At 33.3% G+C, this 16,410-nt stretch overlaps 1 protein-coding gene across 1 annotated transcript in view; it reads left to right on the top strand.

The window, feature by feature from the left end:
* The window catches only part of LOC101964582 (transmembrane protease serine 11G), a 38,395-nt gene that overhangs the window by 5,888 nt on the left and 16,097 nt on the right, over window positions 1-16,410 (top strand). Inside the window, exons 2-5 of the mRNA XM_021730656.3 lie at window positions 9,847-9,968; window positions 10,768-10,886; window positions 13,841-13,908; window positions 14,531-14,691. Coding sequence (XP_021586331.2) covers window positions 9,847-9,968; window positions 10,768-10,886; window positions 13,841-13,908; window positions 14,531-14,691 — 470 coding nt within the window. The remainder of the gene's footprint in view (window positions 1-9,846; window positions 9,969-10,767; window positions 10,887-13,840; window positions 13,909-14,530; window positions 14,692-16,410) is intronic.

Here is a 16,410-nt window from a genome sequence, read left to right as displayed (position 1 = left end):
CTCCAAAATGAGAAAGACTTTTTTTATATGGCTTAACCATCTTGATCAGAGCAGCTATCAACTGTTAACCTTTTTCAAACCATCGAATTCTATTCCATGGTTCAATCAGTCACAGATACTTCTTTAATCAAGTCTGATGATTGCTAACATTGAGGGAACACTTCCCATATCTTCTTTCTCACAACAGCCTTAAAGAGATTATCTCCACTTTTACAGAATAACCTCAGGCATTGATATGTGAGGCTGGGTCACACCTCTTGTGAGTACTAAGGAATCCTGTCTGAAAATAACCCAGATTCTTCCTAGCACATACACAACCTCTTGAAGAGCTAGTAAGGCTGCTTCAACCACCTTTAAGAAAAAAGTAACTTGGAAGAAATCTTGCTTACTTTCTCTTCAACATGTATGTGAGAGTTGCCAAATTGGATGAAAGATGCTAAATATCATTAAAAAATTACTTATTTTCCCCAGAACCCATTGATAATTAGAATAGTGCATTAGCTCATTGTCTTCAAACATCTTTCTTAGATGTCTGGCACATTAGAGTGCTCAATGTTCAGTAAACCTAATATATAATATAGGACTTGTACTGTATTATATGATTAAAATTTTCTGCAGAGTAGGTACTAATTGTTCTCACCATACACACATAAAAATGGCAACTCTGTGGAGCACTAGAAATGTTAATTAGCTTGTTTGTGGTAGTAATTTCACAATGTATACATATATCAAACGTCATACTATATACCTTAAGTTGTATATATACTATATACAACTTTTGTCAAAATCTTAACAAAGCTCAGCAGGAAAATGCAAAGGAGTAAATAGGCAACTATCAGTCTTATTCTTGCTCAAAAGAAAACATCAACCTAGATAACAATACTAATATGAGATAGATCCCAAAGAGACTACAATATGCAGATGAGTGGAATATCAAGAAAACTATCTAGCAATTAAGAGAATGTTCCAGCTTTTCATCTTAATTATCCAGATAATTGTCTTAATTCTTGACTTCCCTTTACAAAGTGATTCAGAGCAAGTGCAGGAGGATAAGGCTGGAACCCAATCTTGTCACTTCCTATCCCATACTCTTCTCACATTGTATCAACTACAGAAAACAGAACAATATCAGTCAGTTTAATGAACTAACCAGAATTTAGGTCCACATGGACCAAGAACTGTGTTCAACAGTACTATAGAGACAAGAAGAGAGACAGAGAACATAGGCACAAAAATGAGGTACACAAAAACCAGATGTAGTAGTGGGAGTTGTACATGCTCTGCTCTGATTACCTTTATTTTCTCAGCACAAAGTAAGCAAGTTCATCAGCTGAGGGTGAAGATGAAGGAGAAGGTATTGGAGATTTGAGAAGAGAAGATATAAATAATGTCTATTACTTAAATTAAGAGAAAGAAAAGCTAAATTAGTATGATAGCCAGGAAGTACTGAGGGAAAATTTGAGGTTAGTTGTCCTGAATTTAAAATAAGACTTATCAGAATACTTGTGTATTCTTTCTCAACCACATTTGTGCAAAGGCCAGGTAGAAAGTTGTATTTAACTCGTGTTTAGATTTTGTTAGATGATTATGACAAAATGAGAGAGAGTTGTAGGTCTGAGGTTGTATGCCAGAGAATGAGTATAATGGGAGCCCATGGGATTTAAGCTAGGAAAGAAGAGTGATACTGACTTGAGAGTAATGAGAGAGAGAGTGCAGAGGTGGTAAGATCAGTGAGTTAAAGGCTCACTAGGACTAAAAACAAGGTATAAGGCAGTAAGCTGGAACCTCGGTAAAGGTTTATATTATGGAAAAATTGAAGCTATTGATAATGACAGACATAGGGCATAACTATGGGACTGAGCAGCTTAAAATAGACAGAAGGGGAAGCTCAGTGACACAAGTATACAGAACAGAAGACAGGACATGATAATATGAGGAGCAACAAAAAATAACAGAAAACGTCAAGAGAGTTAACTGTGCAGAATCCATGAAAGGAAATGGCTCTTAAAATAAGGAGAAGACATTAGAACAGCACATTGAAAGATTTCTAGAAATGCTAATGCAGGCAGCTGGGGAAAGAGCAGAGTGGATATTTAAGTAGGTGTTGTGAGCAAAGCACTAGGTTGGGTGAATGTAAGGAACACAATAGCACAGGTGAAGGGAAGCACTGTGAATTAAGAGCACTAAAGTCAGTTCAATTCAGCAAATGAAAGAACTTCCTTTTAAACATGGAAATTACATCACCTCTCTCACTCATTTAAAGCTACCCAATGGACTTTTTAGAATTAGTATCACGTTGCCTTTACCTCTCAGAGCCCCTGAGATCTGATCCTTTGTGGTCAACTTTCCCCACCCTTCCTGGAACTCACTGTAGTCCAGCCACATTGGCTTCTTTTACTGAAGAAATTCAACAAGCTCACTCTTGTTCTGCTCTCAGAACTTTCTGCTACCTGGTTGCTCATTCCCCAGCTTTTCTTAAGCCTGTTTCCTTCCAATTCACCTCTCAGCTCAAATGACATTTCTTCACAGATGACTCCTGCTACCTAGTCTAGCACCCCATACTCCCAGCCCCCAGCCTCTGGTTTCAGTCACGCATTGGTGAATTTTACTTTCACCTGTCAAAACTGATGATTTTTATTTGTTCATTTTGGTCTCCTCTAATAACCATGAGCTCCATGACAGCAGGCATCTTGTCTGTGCTCTTCGTGACAGTTTTCCTGGCAGTGATCACAGTTTTTAGTACATAATGAGATATCTATAATTATTTATTGTACTTTTAGGTAAAAGAATTTACAGCCTACATGAGAACATAGGGTTTTTGAATAAAGAAAATCACATCATCAGAATTTGTGTTTTAAAGATAATTCAATTAGTGACAACATATCTGGAAATAGAGACCAGTTAATGTCTCCTGTAATTGTACAGGCAAACATATTGAATGCCTGAGGTAGGATGGATTAGGGAAATGCAGAGAAAACAAGTCAGATATGGATTGATAAGGTGAAGGAGACCTGGAGAGGGAGGTACTATATGATTTCAAAGTTCAGAGAGCAGGTAATCTGGAAACTTGTGAATAATTTTACTTAGGCCTGTTTTTGTTTTAAAAACTGTGACTAAAAGGGAATATAAAGGAAGCATGGAAAAGGGCTAAGAAACGTGATCTGAGAAGAAATGAACAGACTAAGGTAGAAAGAATAACATAAGGGCTGAGGTTGTAGCTCAGTGGTAGGTAGAGTGCTCACCTAGCACTTGTGGGGCACTGGGTTCGATCCTTAGTACCACATAAAAATAAAATAAAGGTATTGTGTTCAATAACAACTAAAAAGACAAAGTATAATATATATATATATATATATATATAATAAAAACAAGTTCGAAGAAAAGAGAGACAAAAACCTCTGTGGAACAGCAAAAAGAAAGAAAAGATTGGCAAGGATGTGGAGTATTTATTACATTATTCATTGTTGATGGAATTGTAAAATGATACAGGCTCTTTGAAAAAGCCTAGCAATTCCACTACAAGGTAAACTGAACTATCCTGTGGCCCAGAAATTCCACTTAGATTTACAATCTAAAGTAAGAAAACATGTATTCTGTACAAAACTTTAGCATAAACATTAATAGCAGCATTATTCATAGTAGCCAAAAAGCAGAAACAACCTAAATATCTATCTGTTGATGAATGGATAAATAAAATCTGGAATATTCATAAAATGGAGTATTATTTGGTAATAAAAAGAAATTAAATCCTGATACATTCTACAAAATGGATAAATTTTGAAAACTTTATATTAAATGAAAGAAATTAGATACAAAAGACAACATGTTTTATATGATCCTTTTAATATAAAGTGTCCATAATTGAGATAGAAAGTAAGATGGTGGCTGCCTACTGTTAAGATAAATGGGTAGTGACTATTAATAACTATGGAATTTCTGTTGGAGGAAGATGAAATACTAAAAACTAGATTATGAAGCCTGACACGATAGCATATATCTATAGTCCTAGCTACTAAGGAGGCTGAGGCAGGACATTGTAAGTTCCAGGTCAGCCTGCACAACATGGCAGATCTTGTCTCTTAAACAATAAATATAATAATAAACTAAGAAATAAAAAAATACTGTGATAATGGTTGCACAGACATATGAATATACTGAAAGCCATTGAAATGTACACTTTAAGTTGTTAAGCCCTATAGTTAAGAAACAAGATGCATAGTTTGTCAGAACCCCAAACAAAAGAAATATGTGAATTATATCTCAATAAAGTTGTTAAAGAAATAAAAGAAGAAAATGGGGAAAAGAATAGAGTGAAGAAAGACAAGAAGGAAGAGATGGAAACCCTCTAGAGACTCAAGTTTTCACTGAATGTAAAAGCTCTCCACAGTTATTATTCTGGAGTTGTGTGCATTTGTGTGAATATTCCAGCAGTTTCAAATATTTCTTTCAAAAGTTGTTTCTCACTCAAGGAAGACTTTGGTTGATTTTCTTTTCAAGCTTCAAATTAATTTTTAAATAAAAACTATTTCCCAACTGTTTGAATTTTCAAAACAAGCCCTGCTTTCTTGTAGAGATTGAATTTCATTGTATAATGGCAGTAGGACAAAAGGTTTTTAAGGATGAATGAAGCTTAATAGAAAATATTAATAGAAAAGCAATTAAACAAAACAAAAATAAGCAATATTGACAGAAATTCTAGAGAGGAATTTAACAGTCATGATGTCTTCAATAGTTTCTGTCAATAGTATATATGACCTTTTTGGTCCTTATTGGTTGTTTTTTTTTTTTTTTTTAAAGAGAGAGCGAGATGGGGGGCGGGGGGAGAGAGAGAGAGAGAGAGAGAGAGAGAGAGAGAGAGAGAGAGAGAGAGAGAGAGAGAGAATTTTTAATATTTAGTTTTTAGTTCTCGGCGGACACAACATCTTTGTTGGTATGTGGTGCTGAGGATCGAACCCGGGCCGCACGCATGCCAGGCGAGCGCGCTACCGCTTAAGCCACATCCCCAGCCCCTTATTGGGTTTTAAATATCTCAGTTCTCTGAAATTTCCTTACACTATTTTCCTAAGATGATTTCAATAAATTTGTATTAATGCACAGAGGATTTGGGTAGCACTACTCTCTGACCTTGATTATTCCCTTTTGAACTCTTATCTACTAAAACATCAGTTATTTTAATAATATTTTAATTTCTGCCACCTGGTTGCTCATTCCCCAGCTTTTCTTAACCCTGTTTCCTTCCAACTTGTCAACTATGAAATATTATGTCTTTCTTATTTGCACACTCTGGAGCTATGAAAACAAGGTACACAGCTTGCCAGAACATGAAAAGAAAAAGAAAACACAAGTCTCATTTAAAACAAGTCTCATTTACTCTTTCTTTACTTTTAGTGTTTGTGACTACATGACCAATTTTATGAAAGTCTCACTGTATGCCTTTATTCTTCATCTCTAAATCACTAGGTGACAGCATTTTGGTTAAATAGCATTTGAAAATCTCCAGGAGCTAGAACAGGTGTAAGATTTATCTAAGGGAACAGAACCTGAAGATGTACATTAGTAAAGTATGGTAACATTGAAAGAAAGTGACATATTGAAAAAGCGAGAAGAGTGCTTTTTATCCTGCTGAAGTTTGTTTCTATAAAAACGACCCTGAGACAGTTTAGAGAGTGAATCACTTGGAATTTAAATGAAGGTAGGGATGGAATTAAAAGGAGAATGCTTTTCAAAAATGTTTTGACTCTTTGTCAATGGATAGTTTTTATCATGCTTACCTTCATGGTGGTATGAATACACTGTGTAAGGATGAGGTCACTTATGGCTTTTCCTTTTTTGTGTATCAGATGTTATGCTAAGGCTAGAATTTCCTCTGCTACAATGAACCCGCTTAGTATTCTCACTGGCATAGTCTGACCAAAGCTAAATGCTTGGAAATGAAAGGATTAGAGGAAGGCAAAAGCCAAGAAGGAAAGAAAAGAGAATGATTTTTATAAATAAAATTATAATTGTAACTTGATTCCAGATAAATGCTTACTTTCATCTTCCTCCTGCCATGGATAAAGAAATTTATCTTCAGTAAAACTCTATGATTTTGTGTTACAAAATAGCTTATGACTGTCTTCTACTTTACTGTACATTCTTTATTCAGTAGACAAATATTTATCAAGTTCCTAAGAGGCATATGCTTCCACCTGTCTAGAACAGCCACTGAAATTAGCCACTGTTCATATATACACAATGGAATATACTCAGCAATAAAAGAGAATAAAATGATGGTATTTGCAGGTAAATAGATGGAGTTAGAGAAGATAATTTTTAGTGAAGTTAGCCAATCTCCCAAAAAACAAATGCCATATGCTTACTTTGATATAAGGAGGCTGATTCATAGTGGGACAGAGAGAGGGAACATGGGAGAAATAGACGCACTCCAGATAGGGTATAGGGGTTAGAGGGGAAGGGAGGGGGCATGGAGTTATTAATGATACTGGAATGTGATGACCATTATTATCCAAAGTACAGGTATAAAGATATGAATTGGTGTAAACATATTATGTATACAACCAGAGATATGAAAATTTGTGCTCTATATGTGCAATAAGAATTGTAATACATTCTGTTATCATATATAAATATAAATATACATTTATATTTATATATAAACATATATAAATATATATATATATATTCTGTTATCATATATAAATATATATATATACTCCAAAATATTTATTCCTATTTTTTAAATAAAATATTTTTCTCCTTATTTTTTAATAAGAACCTGTTTAACTTAAACAGTGGCTAATATCTTTTTGTTATATATATAAATATAAATATTATAAATATATTCATTTATAATATTTATATTTATATATTTATATTATTTATATTTGTATATATAAGTATATTTATAAATATATATATATTATATATATAACAAAAAAGATATTAGCCACTGTTTAAGTTAAACAGGTTCTTATTAAAAAAATAGGGAGAAAAATATTTCATTTAAAAAAATAGGAATAAATATTTTAGAGTGTCTCTGCATGGTTAAGGAAATAAACTGAAACATTTTCTCACTTGTGACACCTGAGACTGTAGTTTAGTCTCAGTGATGTTTCTGGTGTTAGAAGGATAATAATTCAATAGCTAATCATATCCTTTGGAAGATATAAATGTTGTTGCAAAACAAGATTCCTCTTTATGAATTGTTTTCTATATCTGACTCAGAGACAAACACATTAAGAGGGTGGGGACAGTGTTTTTAAACTTTTAAAAAAATATTTATTTTTTTAGTCATTGTTTTAGTCAGCTTTATTACTGCTGTACCCAAAAAGCTGACAAGATTAATTTTGGAGGAGGAAAAGTTTATTTGGAGGTCACAGTTTCAGAGGTTTCAGGTCCACAGATGTCCACTCCATTCCTTTGGGCCTGAGGTGAGGCAGGACATTATGGCAAAAGAATGTGGCAGAGGAAAGCTGCTCAGGACATGGCCACCAGGAAGCAGAGAAAGACTAAGGTCAGCTCACCAAGAACAAAATCTAGACCCCAAAGTCATGCCCCTAGTGACCTATCTCCTCCAGCCACACTATCTGCCTATAGTGATCACCCAGTTAATCCATTTAAATGGATTAATGCACCAATTAGTTAAGGCTCTCACAAGCCAATCATTTCACCTCTAGACTTTGTTGTGTTGTCTCTGCGTGAGCTTTTGTGAGACACCTCATATGGAAACTATAATGGCTTTTATATACTTCCTCTAAAAAGGAAGTATTGGTTCTTCTCTGGAAGTCTCTAAATTTTCTGCAATTCTGGTAGCAGTTTGTGTACATTGTACTCCTCCTTTAAAAGACTATTTATTCCTCTAAGAGAAGAGCTACTGAAGATTCTTCTCCATCTTCTATGTTTTGTATATAATAACTCTTGATGAATACCTGTTGAGCCAATTAATAAATAAGTGTATTAATTAAGTCTTCCTACCATCTCATCTGCATATTCCATTTTCTTGAATTTGTCCTAGGTTCTCATGTCCCCTTGTCTTTGCTTATGTTCTCTCTTCCTGAGGTACATGTTGGCCTTGCAGTTAATTCCTCCTCATCAGCCTTCAAAGCCCAGTTCATCTGACAACTTCTCTAAGGCAAAAACCATTTGTATCCATTCATCATGATAGTATTTTGGGCATAATTCCACAATAACATATAGCACTTTCATTATAGTAGTTATTTCATATGCCTAGATTATACATCATTAAATATAAGAGAATGTATCTTTATTGTTTTGAATCTGTAGCAGATGATTAATTGGCATGCAAAAGAAACTTACTAAAGATTAACTGAATGAGTTCATGATTGCCATGGCTTCTATTAATAAAGGAGATGTGTATTTCCATCAGCTTTTGCCTGTGCCCAGCTTCATTCCCATTCTTCTTAAGACTTTTCAGATGTTTGCAGATTGTAATGCTTTTGTTTTGCTGCCAACCAAAAAGTTAAAGACCAGTGTGACTCTAGATCTTTTCAGAAACCAAGCTGAACTCAGAATTAGTGCTACCTGACTACTTAGCAGAGCTCTAGTTGATGGTTGTGGTATAGAAAGAAAACCTATGAATTCCCCTTTACCCAAATCCAAGGACATCAAGGACATTTTCACCCCTTCCAATTTATTGTTGCCTAAAGGAGTAACTCAACTGATTCCTTCAATTATTTATTGGGGCCTGCTTTCCTCTTTACTACTACCAGGCATTAATCCAAGAAAAGTAATTCCTTCTTCTTCATGTATAATTTTGACAGAGCAAAATCCAGCACCTCAAATTCTCAGAACCATATTCCTATCCACTTTCCCTATGGTTTAGACCTCATATGGACAACCCATATTGGCATTATGCTAGCCTGCCTCAATTCCATGATTGTTCATATTTTTCTTTTAGACTGTTGGCCCTGCCACTGGCATGGGACAGAACTTTGTCACATTACCCTGTTGCCATTTGGTCTCCAAAATATCAGTCAATTTGCTTACACATTTTTTTAACCACATATTTTTTTACCACATAGTTGTCACTGAAACTATTATTGCCTTAATATTTTTCTTTAAATTTATTTTATGCTTACTCAAATAAATGTGACTTTATTCTAAGCAATATCATCTATAAAAAATCACAGACTTGAAATGTAACCCTATGTGATAAATAACTCATTATATCATACCAGAGTACCTGGGTCCAATGTCTCAAGTTAACACTATTGACTTGTTTGTTCATAATATCAGTAACTTTTTCTTGGTTTTTCTAGTTATTTTTTCTTCTATTTTATTTTCTTAAATCTCCTCTATTTTAGATGTTCTTCATATGCATCATAGATTGTACCTCCTACAAACGGGAGCCATAGGTTTAAGTATAAAGGTATGAAACAAAGCTCTAACAGCCCAATATTTCTGGCTTTGTCAGTATTTAACTAGGTTTCAGTAATCTCTGTACTTCTGTCTGTTTATGGTAGAATTAGAAGAGTGACTGAGATGCTTTTGTTCCCTGAGGATCATTATGATCTGAAGCATATGAGCCAAATATATGATATTAGTTTGTTAACAAAAATACTAAAATTCAGAACATCTAGTATCATGCACCAGAAAGTATGTAAAATAACAGTTCATTGTAGTATAATGCTAACTTTCTAAAGTCAAAATATAAAGTTAAATGCCAATTCAATTTTTCATAGAATTTTTTCCAGTAGTCTACAGAATAACACATCCAAATGTTAACAAATATAATATGAACCAAGAATTCCAGAAAACAATATTCTACACCAAAAAGAATAATCATAAAGTCCTATTTGTTTTTAATATGTATATCTTTCTCAAAAGACCAGGGATACTAAGTGGAAGAAGAAGTTCATTGAAACCATGGGTGATTGCCATTATTATCACAACTGTCGTATTAGCTCTGGCAATAATTGTTGGTCTCCTTGTTTATTTTTTGGCATATGGTAAGTATCTATCCAATTGTATTATTTTGGAAATCTGATGATCTATTTTAAAACCTTAATATTTTCTAATATTTCAGAATGAAATTTGCATTTGAATAATTTTACATACATTTGGGAAATAATAATCCTTAATGCATAAAAATTATTTCCAGCATTTAAAATCTAGTGTGGTTCAAACAATATTATATCTCAATGTACATATTTACATGCTGTTACTTTATGGTACAATAATATTCAACATGCTGGGAGAAAAAATGTTTTAGTAGCAATTTTAGTATCTGAAGCTGGGTACTTTAAAAAGAGGCTATTTTGGCTCACTATTCTGAAGGCTAGATTGGGTGAGTGTACCTGGTAAGAGACCCTTGGTCACATAACAACATAGTGGACAGCATTGGAGTACATATAAGAGGTGAGTAGTGCCTGCAGAAGAGATTATGGAGCAAGGGAGAAAGCAAGAAACGGGGGGGGGGGGCGGGGGGCACAGTGGCCAGTCTTGATCCTTTGTAACAACCCACTTTCACAAGAATTAATCCACTCCTCTAAAAATTAACCCATTCTTCAAGACCAGAATTAATCTCTTCTCAAGAGCAGTCATGACCCAATTGCCTCCTACTAAGCCCCACCTTTTACAGGTCCTCCCACGCTTCAATACTGATACTTTGAGGATAAGATTTCCAGCATAGGAATCTATGGGGGGTAAATCATATCCCCCATATTTTTTGTTTTCATTCCCTATACTTATGTGTATACAACTCAAATACACTAGACATAAGTATTTTGTTTTTGTTTGTACTTCCAGATCAGAAGTTTCAGTATTACCAGGCCTCCTTCCAGATTCCCAATATTGAATATAGTCCTGATTTTTCTGTAGAACACTCAAAAATTAGGACCAACCTGAAAAATAAAATCAATAATGAGGTAAGTCTGAGCTTTCCTGGCATCATTGCTACTCTGAAATTTTCATTGTTGTAGTGGTGGGGTGGAAAACAGGGCAGAGTACAGAATATTTTGTTAGAGAAAGTAATACATTGAATGGGAGACGGTCCAAACTTTTAAGTCAGAAAAATCTAGATTTATGTCCCAATTTTTTGATAGCAAGAGGCAAATTCAGAGTGTTTAATTGAGTTGCCAATTAAAATATTCAATACCCAGTTAAATTTCAGGACCTCCTAATAATATCTTAATGTAGTCTTGAAAGATACTTGTAGTTTAAAAATCATTCATTGTTTATCTGAAATTCAAATTTAACTTTATTTTCATTTCCCAAGTCAAGAAATTCTAACCAATTTTATCTCAGGAAGTCTAGAAAAAAATACATTGAACAAAAGATAATTGCACTGAGAGATTAAAACACATAAGTCCAACAGAAAAATGAATAGCTGGAATATAAAACATATTATGAGTCACCTAAAAACAACTGAATCATTTAGGTACAAACAACATTACCACACACCATTTATTAAGACACTCTGTGGATGACCTCGCTGCCCTTCCTATTAGGCAACTTACCTCGAACACCTACTCTGGAAAATATACCCCAGAAACACACCAAACAGCTCTTTCCCTGAAGATTTTAGCTATATCCACAGGCTTTACTGAACTCAGCATTGATGAGAGATTGAAGATCATTCCTGCCTTATTTAAAATATTTCTTCACTCATTTCACAATCAGAAGTAGAAGTTGATGAAATGAGTTGAACAATGTAATTCAGTAAGATGGGAATTTCTTTTCAAAACCAAATCCTAAGAAATTTTGATTGGAGGAGAAAAAAAAGCAGGTTGGCATTTGTAATATTTTTATATGTGAAACTAATATATTGAACCCAAATCCATATAGTCAGAAACATCTAGATTTACATTACAATCTTATCCTGTCACCCTAACAACTTTAAAAAAAAAAAAGTGATTTGACTCCTCAAATTTTCAACTCTAAACTGGAGATAAAGTCACCCACCTCTCAAGAGTTTTCTAAGGATAAATTCATACATTGAATAAAAATCACAAAATATCTTAATGTTAGCATCTCACAAAAATTTCATATCCCTTTTCTAGATCACTTAACACCTTACAGTAATATATTATTGATTATGTCTGTGCCCCCTCTGGACTTGTGAATTCATTCAGGCTGGGGCTGTCTCCTTCTAGTATTTCTGGTGCCTCTCAGTACCTGACATATGGTATGATTTCATCAAGGGGATAACTAATAACTAAATGACCAACTCATTATTATTTGTCCTGCCCCCTAAAGTATAAGTGGAGATAATATAAAAAGGGAAGTGCAATAATTTAGACCAGAAGTCAGAAAATGTTTCCGTAAAATGCAAGATAAATAAATATTTTTGGCTTTGCAATTATATAGTCTTTGTGTAATTATAGCTGTCATTGTAGTGTGAAAGCAGTCACAGAAAATACATAAGAAAACTTTATTATGAACACTGGAAAAATTTCAACTTTGTAAAAATGTTGAATGTCAGAAATATTATTTTTCTTCTGAATTTTTTTAACTATTAAAAAAATGTGAAGACCATTCTTAGACCACGGGAGAAAAAAAGCTATGGCAGGAAAATAGTTGACCTTTGATTATACTTTACTGACTCCTGATTTACAGTATAAGTTATAGCTACAGTAAATATTTTCCTAAAATAAATGATTAAAACAAATACCTAAACTGAATTTTATAGATTTCTTCTGAAGTTCAATAATGTAGACAATATTCTATATAACAGTATATAACAATAATGTGTTTGTATGTTAAATATGGAAGTACATATTCCAAAAACATAAATAATAGTTTCTTTAAACTGTAGTTTACAAGTGGTATTAATGCTTTTTATCATAGTTTTATATATTGATTATAAATATTTTCATAATGCATATGTATTAGTTTTGATATATAAACTACATATGTATATATAAAACTGTTTCCTTAAAAAAGTTTCCCTTCATGGTCAAAAAGAAAATACATGGCCATTTGTTTTTTAATGAATATTGATTTCTTAATAAACTTCTCACCAACCTGTCCAGTATGATATCACACAACATTTCTCTATGAAAGTTACAAATATTAAATTAGATGAGTGGAAAGAATACTTTTTTGATACACAGTCTGTTTCACAACTTTGCAGCTCTTTACTGATTTGTACAATTAGCTATTCAAACTTGGGTTCACATAATGTTTGGCATATGATCAGCTGTTTTCTTGAGAAGCCGGCTCAATGAGCCAATGGTAATACATAGGCTTGTAAGACCACAGGTCCTATACAAGCTACAATTTTATGAGGGTATCACAGAGAAATTACCTCATGAGGAAATCTAAAATAACACACAAGTGGCATTCATAATCTTATCCAAGTAATCATTTCATGCATTTCTCACGCTAAATAATTGATTTTTGAGAATGTCCAATACCTACATGTTCTCCTCCCCTCCTCATTTACCACAGAATCCAAATTTGACCTAAATTGTTTCACTAAAACCTAAAACCTGATCCTTCAATTACGTCCACAAGACTGATAACTGAGTTTGAATAACATTGACTGATGAGCAGGTAATGAGTCCATGTATATCAAGTTGTCAAAGCTACTCATTCTCCAATGCTTTGTGTATGTTATAATGATTGTTGAAATACTTAACTCTTTATTTTGATCATCTTTGAACATATGGAAAGTTGTTCAAATATCAATATCCCATTACAGGGATGATTTTATGAAAACAAGATTATGCCCAAATGAGCTCTTTGGTAATAACAAACAATATGGAAGTAAAGAATATTTGTATCACAGTAGACGTTAAATAAGCATTTTTGTGATGTTTTGAAATGCTTCAAATTCATATTTAACACAATTGTATTCTGATTTTTGTTCTTTCTTCAGATAGATAAGATATTTCAAACTTCCAATTTAAAGCACCATTACATCAAGTCTCATGCTGTCAACTTTAGGTAATTACAAATAATTAATTTGTATGATAGAAAAGGCAACTTTGAGTTATCACATTTCTTACATTACTTTCTTTGTGGACAAGACCTAAAGATCTCAGAAACCCAAGAGAAAAACTAGCATAGTATTATTAAATTGTTATTCTTCATATATAATGTATTTATGTGGGAGTGTTTCTTGAGTAATTATGAAATATATTCTATTTGTTGTCCTTTTGAGACATTAGCATTTTAATTGAAGATTCTGAAAATCATTAAGTACTTTTCTCATTTTACTGAATTTTTTTTACAATAAGCGACTATTATTTTTTATAAACATGAGTATATATTTACATGTATAAGATATACATACAAAATTAGTTGATTTAACAAGCATTTTTTATTTATTTACCAGGAAAAATTTTAGAAGTTTTAGAAACTCTCCTCTCCCTGAATGTCATCAAGTTTTCTAAGCAAGGAACAATACAGGAATTGACATCTATTTAATATAGAAAGTAGAAAAATCCCAACAATAAAATGCCTAGAATATTTATGTTGTACTTTCTTAAAGATATTTAAGTATAAATGTAGGACATAATAATTACTATGACTATGACCTCACTCATTCTGGTGTTTTGTTTTTCAGGCCAAGTGATAAGGGTTTGAAAGTGGATGTACTGCTTAAATTTCAGTTTACTTCTACCAGTGCAAACACTATTAAAAGGCAGGCTGATGACATTTTACACAGGATGTTGAACTCAAATGAGAGCTTCTTGAAGAAAGACCCTTCATTACCTTATCTTAGAGGCAAGAAATACTGTTTTTTTTTTCCTTCTCTTAATGATTTTAACAATCTGCTCATTAATAGAGAAATTATCTTTATTTCACCATAAAATGAAACCACTTTCATTTAAGGATCTTAGTGACTTGATAATAAAGAAATCTCCATACAACACCAAAGATTATCTTCCTTCTTCTAGTCTGGAAATAAATATAAAAAAGAATTGTGTGATGATACAATGGTACTTATTCCCTTTTAAATAATGTTAGTGAAATTCTTTGGAGTAAGCATGCATGGGGTGCAAACCTACATTCTGCTTTCGATACAGTAATCTGTTAAGACTGGCTATTTTCCAATGCTTTCTCTAATCTGAATCCATATTTTAGAGTGATGTAGACACATGAACTACAATATATAGAAAATAAACATGATATAGGCTCAAGTAGAAAAAAAACCTGACAATTTTAGATTACCCTATCACATTCTTCCTATATCACACAGGATAGGATTAGGTCAGGACATGGAGTTGGCAGGAGAAAAGAGATGCCAGACACTGATATGCCCTGTCTCAAGCATAAATACGCTATCTCACTTTAGACACAGACATAAAAAGCTGGTTGATAATGTTTGGGGTATGAGATTCAACAAAGTTCATTATAATTTGCAGATGGTTGCTAGCCTATGAATTATCTTCAAAGTTGTCATATTTTACCAGAACTTATTTAAGTTATAAAACAAGATTAGAAGTCTGATAGAAAATTACAACCCACCAATAAATCTTCCTTCTGTACTTCTTCCCGAAACTGTTTCAGAGGGTTAGAGCCCTTATGTTAATAAGGGAAAAAATTACATTACATATTTGGCCAAAGTCAGAATGAAGAAAAAATATCTTGAAGATAAGAACTTGAGGTCTCTGTAATGCCCAACATCTAGTTCTATTAGTCATGCAGCTAAAATATAGTGGACTTTCAATCTATGCACTGAACTTTAGACAGCAGAGATAAGACTTCCTCAAGGAAAGATTTTGTTGAGAAGATGCAGGTATGTGTGAAAAAGTAACTTTACTTTTAAGAACTTTAATTTTGATGTTGAGCTCCTGTTAAGTCCAATGTTAGAAACATAAATTCCTCATTTCTGAATCTACCCCCACCCCTAGGATATTATGGGGATCTAGGCCCTTCACAATGTTGCTGGATGAGGGTTAGGGGGTTTAGGTCGCAGTTCTTGGTTCATGCAGGCATCTGCTGATCTCTTTACTGCCATATCCTCAGTTGCCTATCTAAACAAGTTGTTAGACATCCACATTCCCATCAAAAGCCCCTCAGAGTGGTAATTCTTCCTAATACTTCTATGCTTCACAAGGATGCTTGGCAATTTGGATTGTATGTTTTTGTTTCATCTCTTTGCAAAAGCCTATAATTCCTTGAATGTAGGAACTATGACTTCTGTAGTCATAAGACCATCCCAAAATTAGAATAACACTCCACATAGGGTACGAACTCAGTATCTGTAAAATGTTTGATTTTTAACTCTTTAAATTAACACAGTCCCTTGAAAGTGGGCAAGAAAAAAAAGGAGTCTTAAATTAGTAAAGAATATGAGTAATCTGAAATCATTCCTTTTTCGACAGTCTTAGAAATGTATTAAAAAAACAAATGAGATATTTATACTTTAATATTTTTTACACAAACTTGAGCTTTATTAAGTAAATACATTTAAATATATTTAATTCCTTGGTATTCTTG

This window comes from Ictidomys tridecemlineatus, chromosome 9 (assembly GCF_052094955.1).
Source record: "Ictidomys tridecemlineatus isolate mIctTri1 chromosome 9, mIctTri1.hap1, whole genome shotgun sequence".
Classification (NCBI taxonomy): domain Eukaryota; kingdom Metazoa; phylum Chordata; class Mammalia; order Rodentia; family Sciuridae; genus Ictidomys; species Ictidomys tridecemlineatus.
Note: the sequence above shows the minus strand (reverse complement) of the source record. Positions and strands in the feature narration are given on the sequence as shown.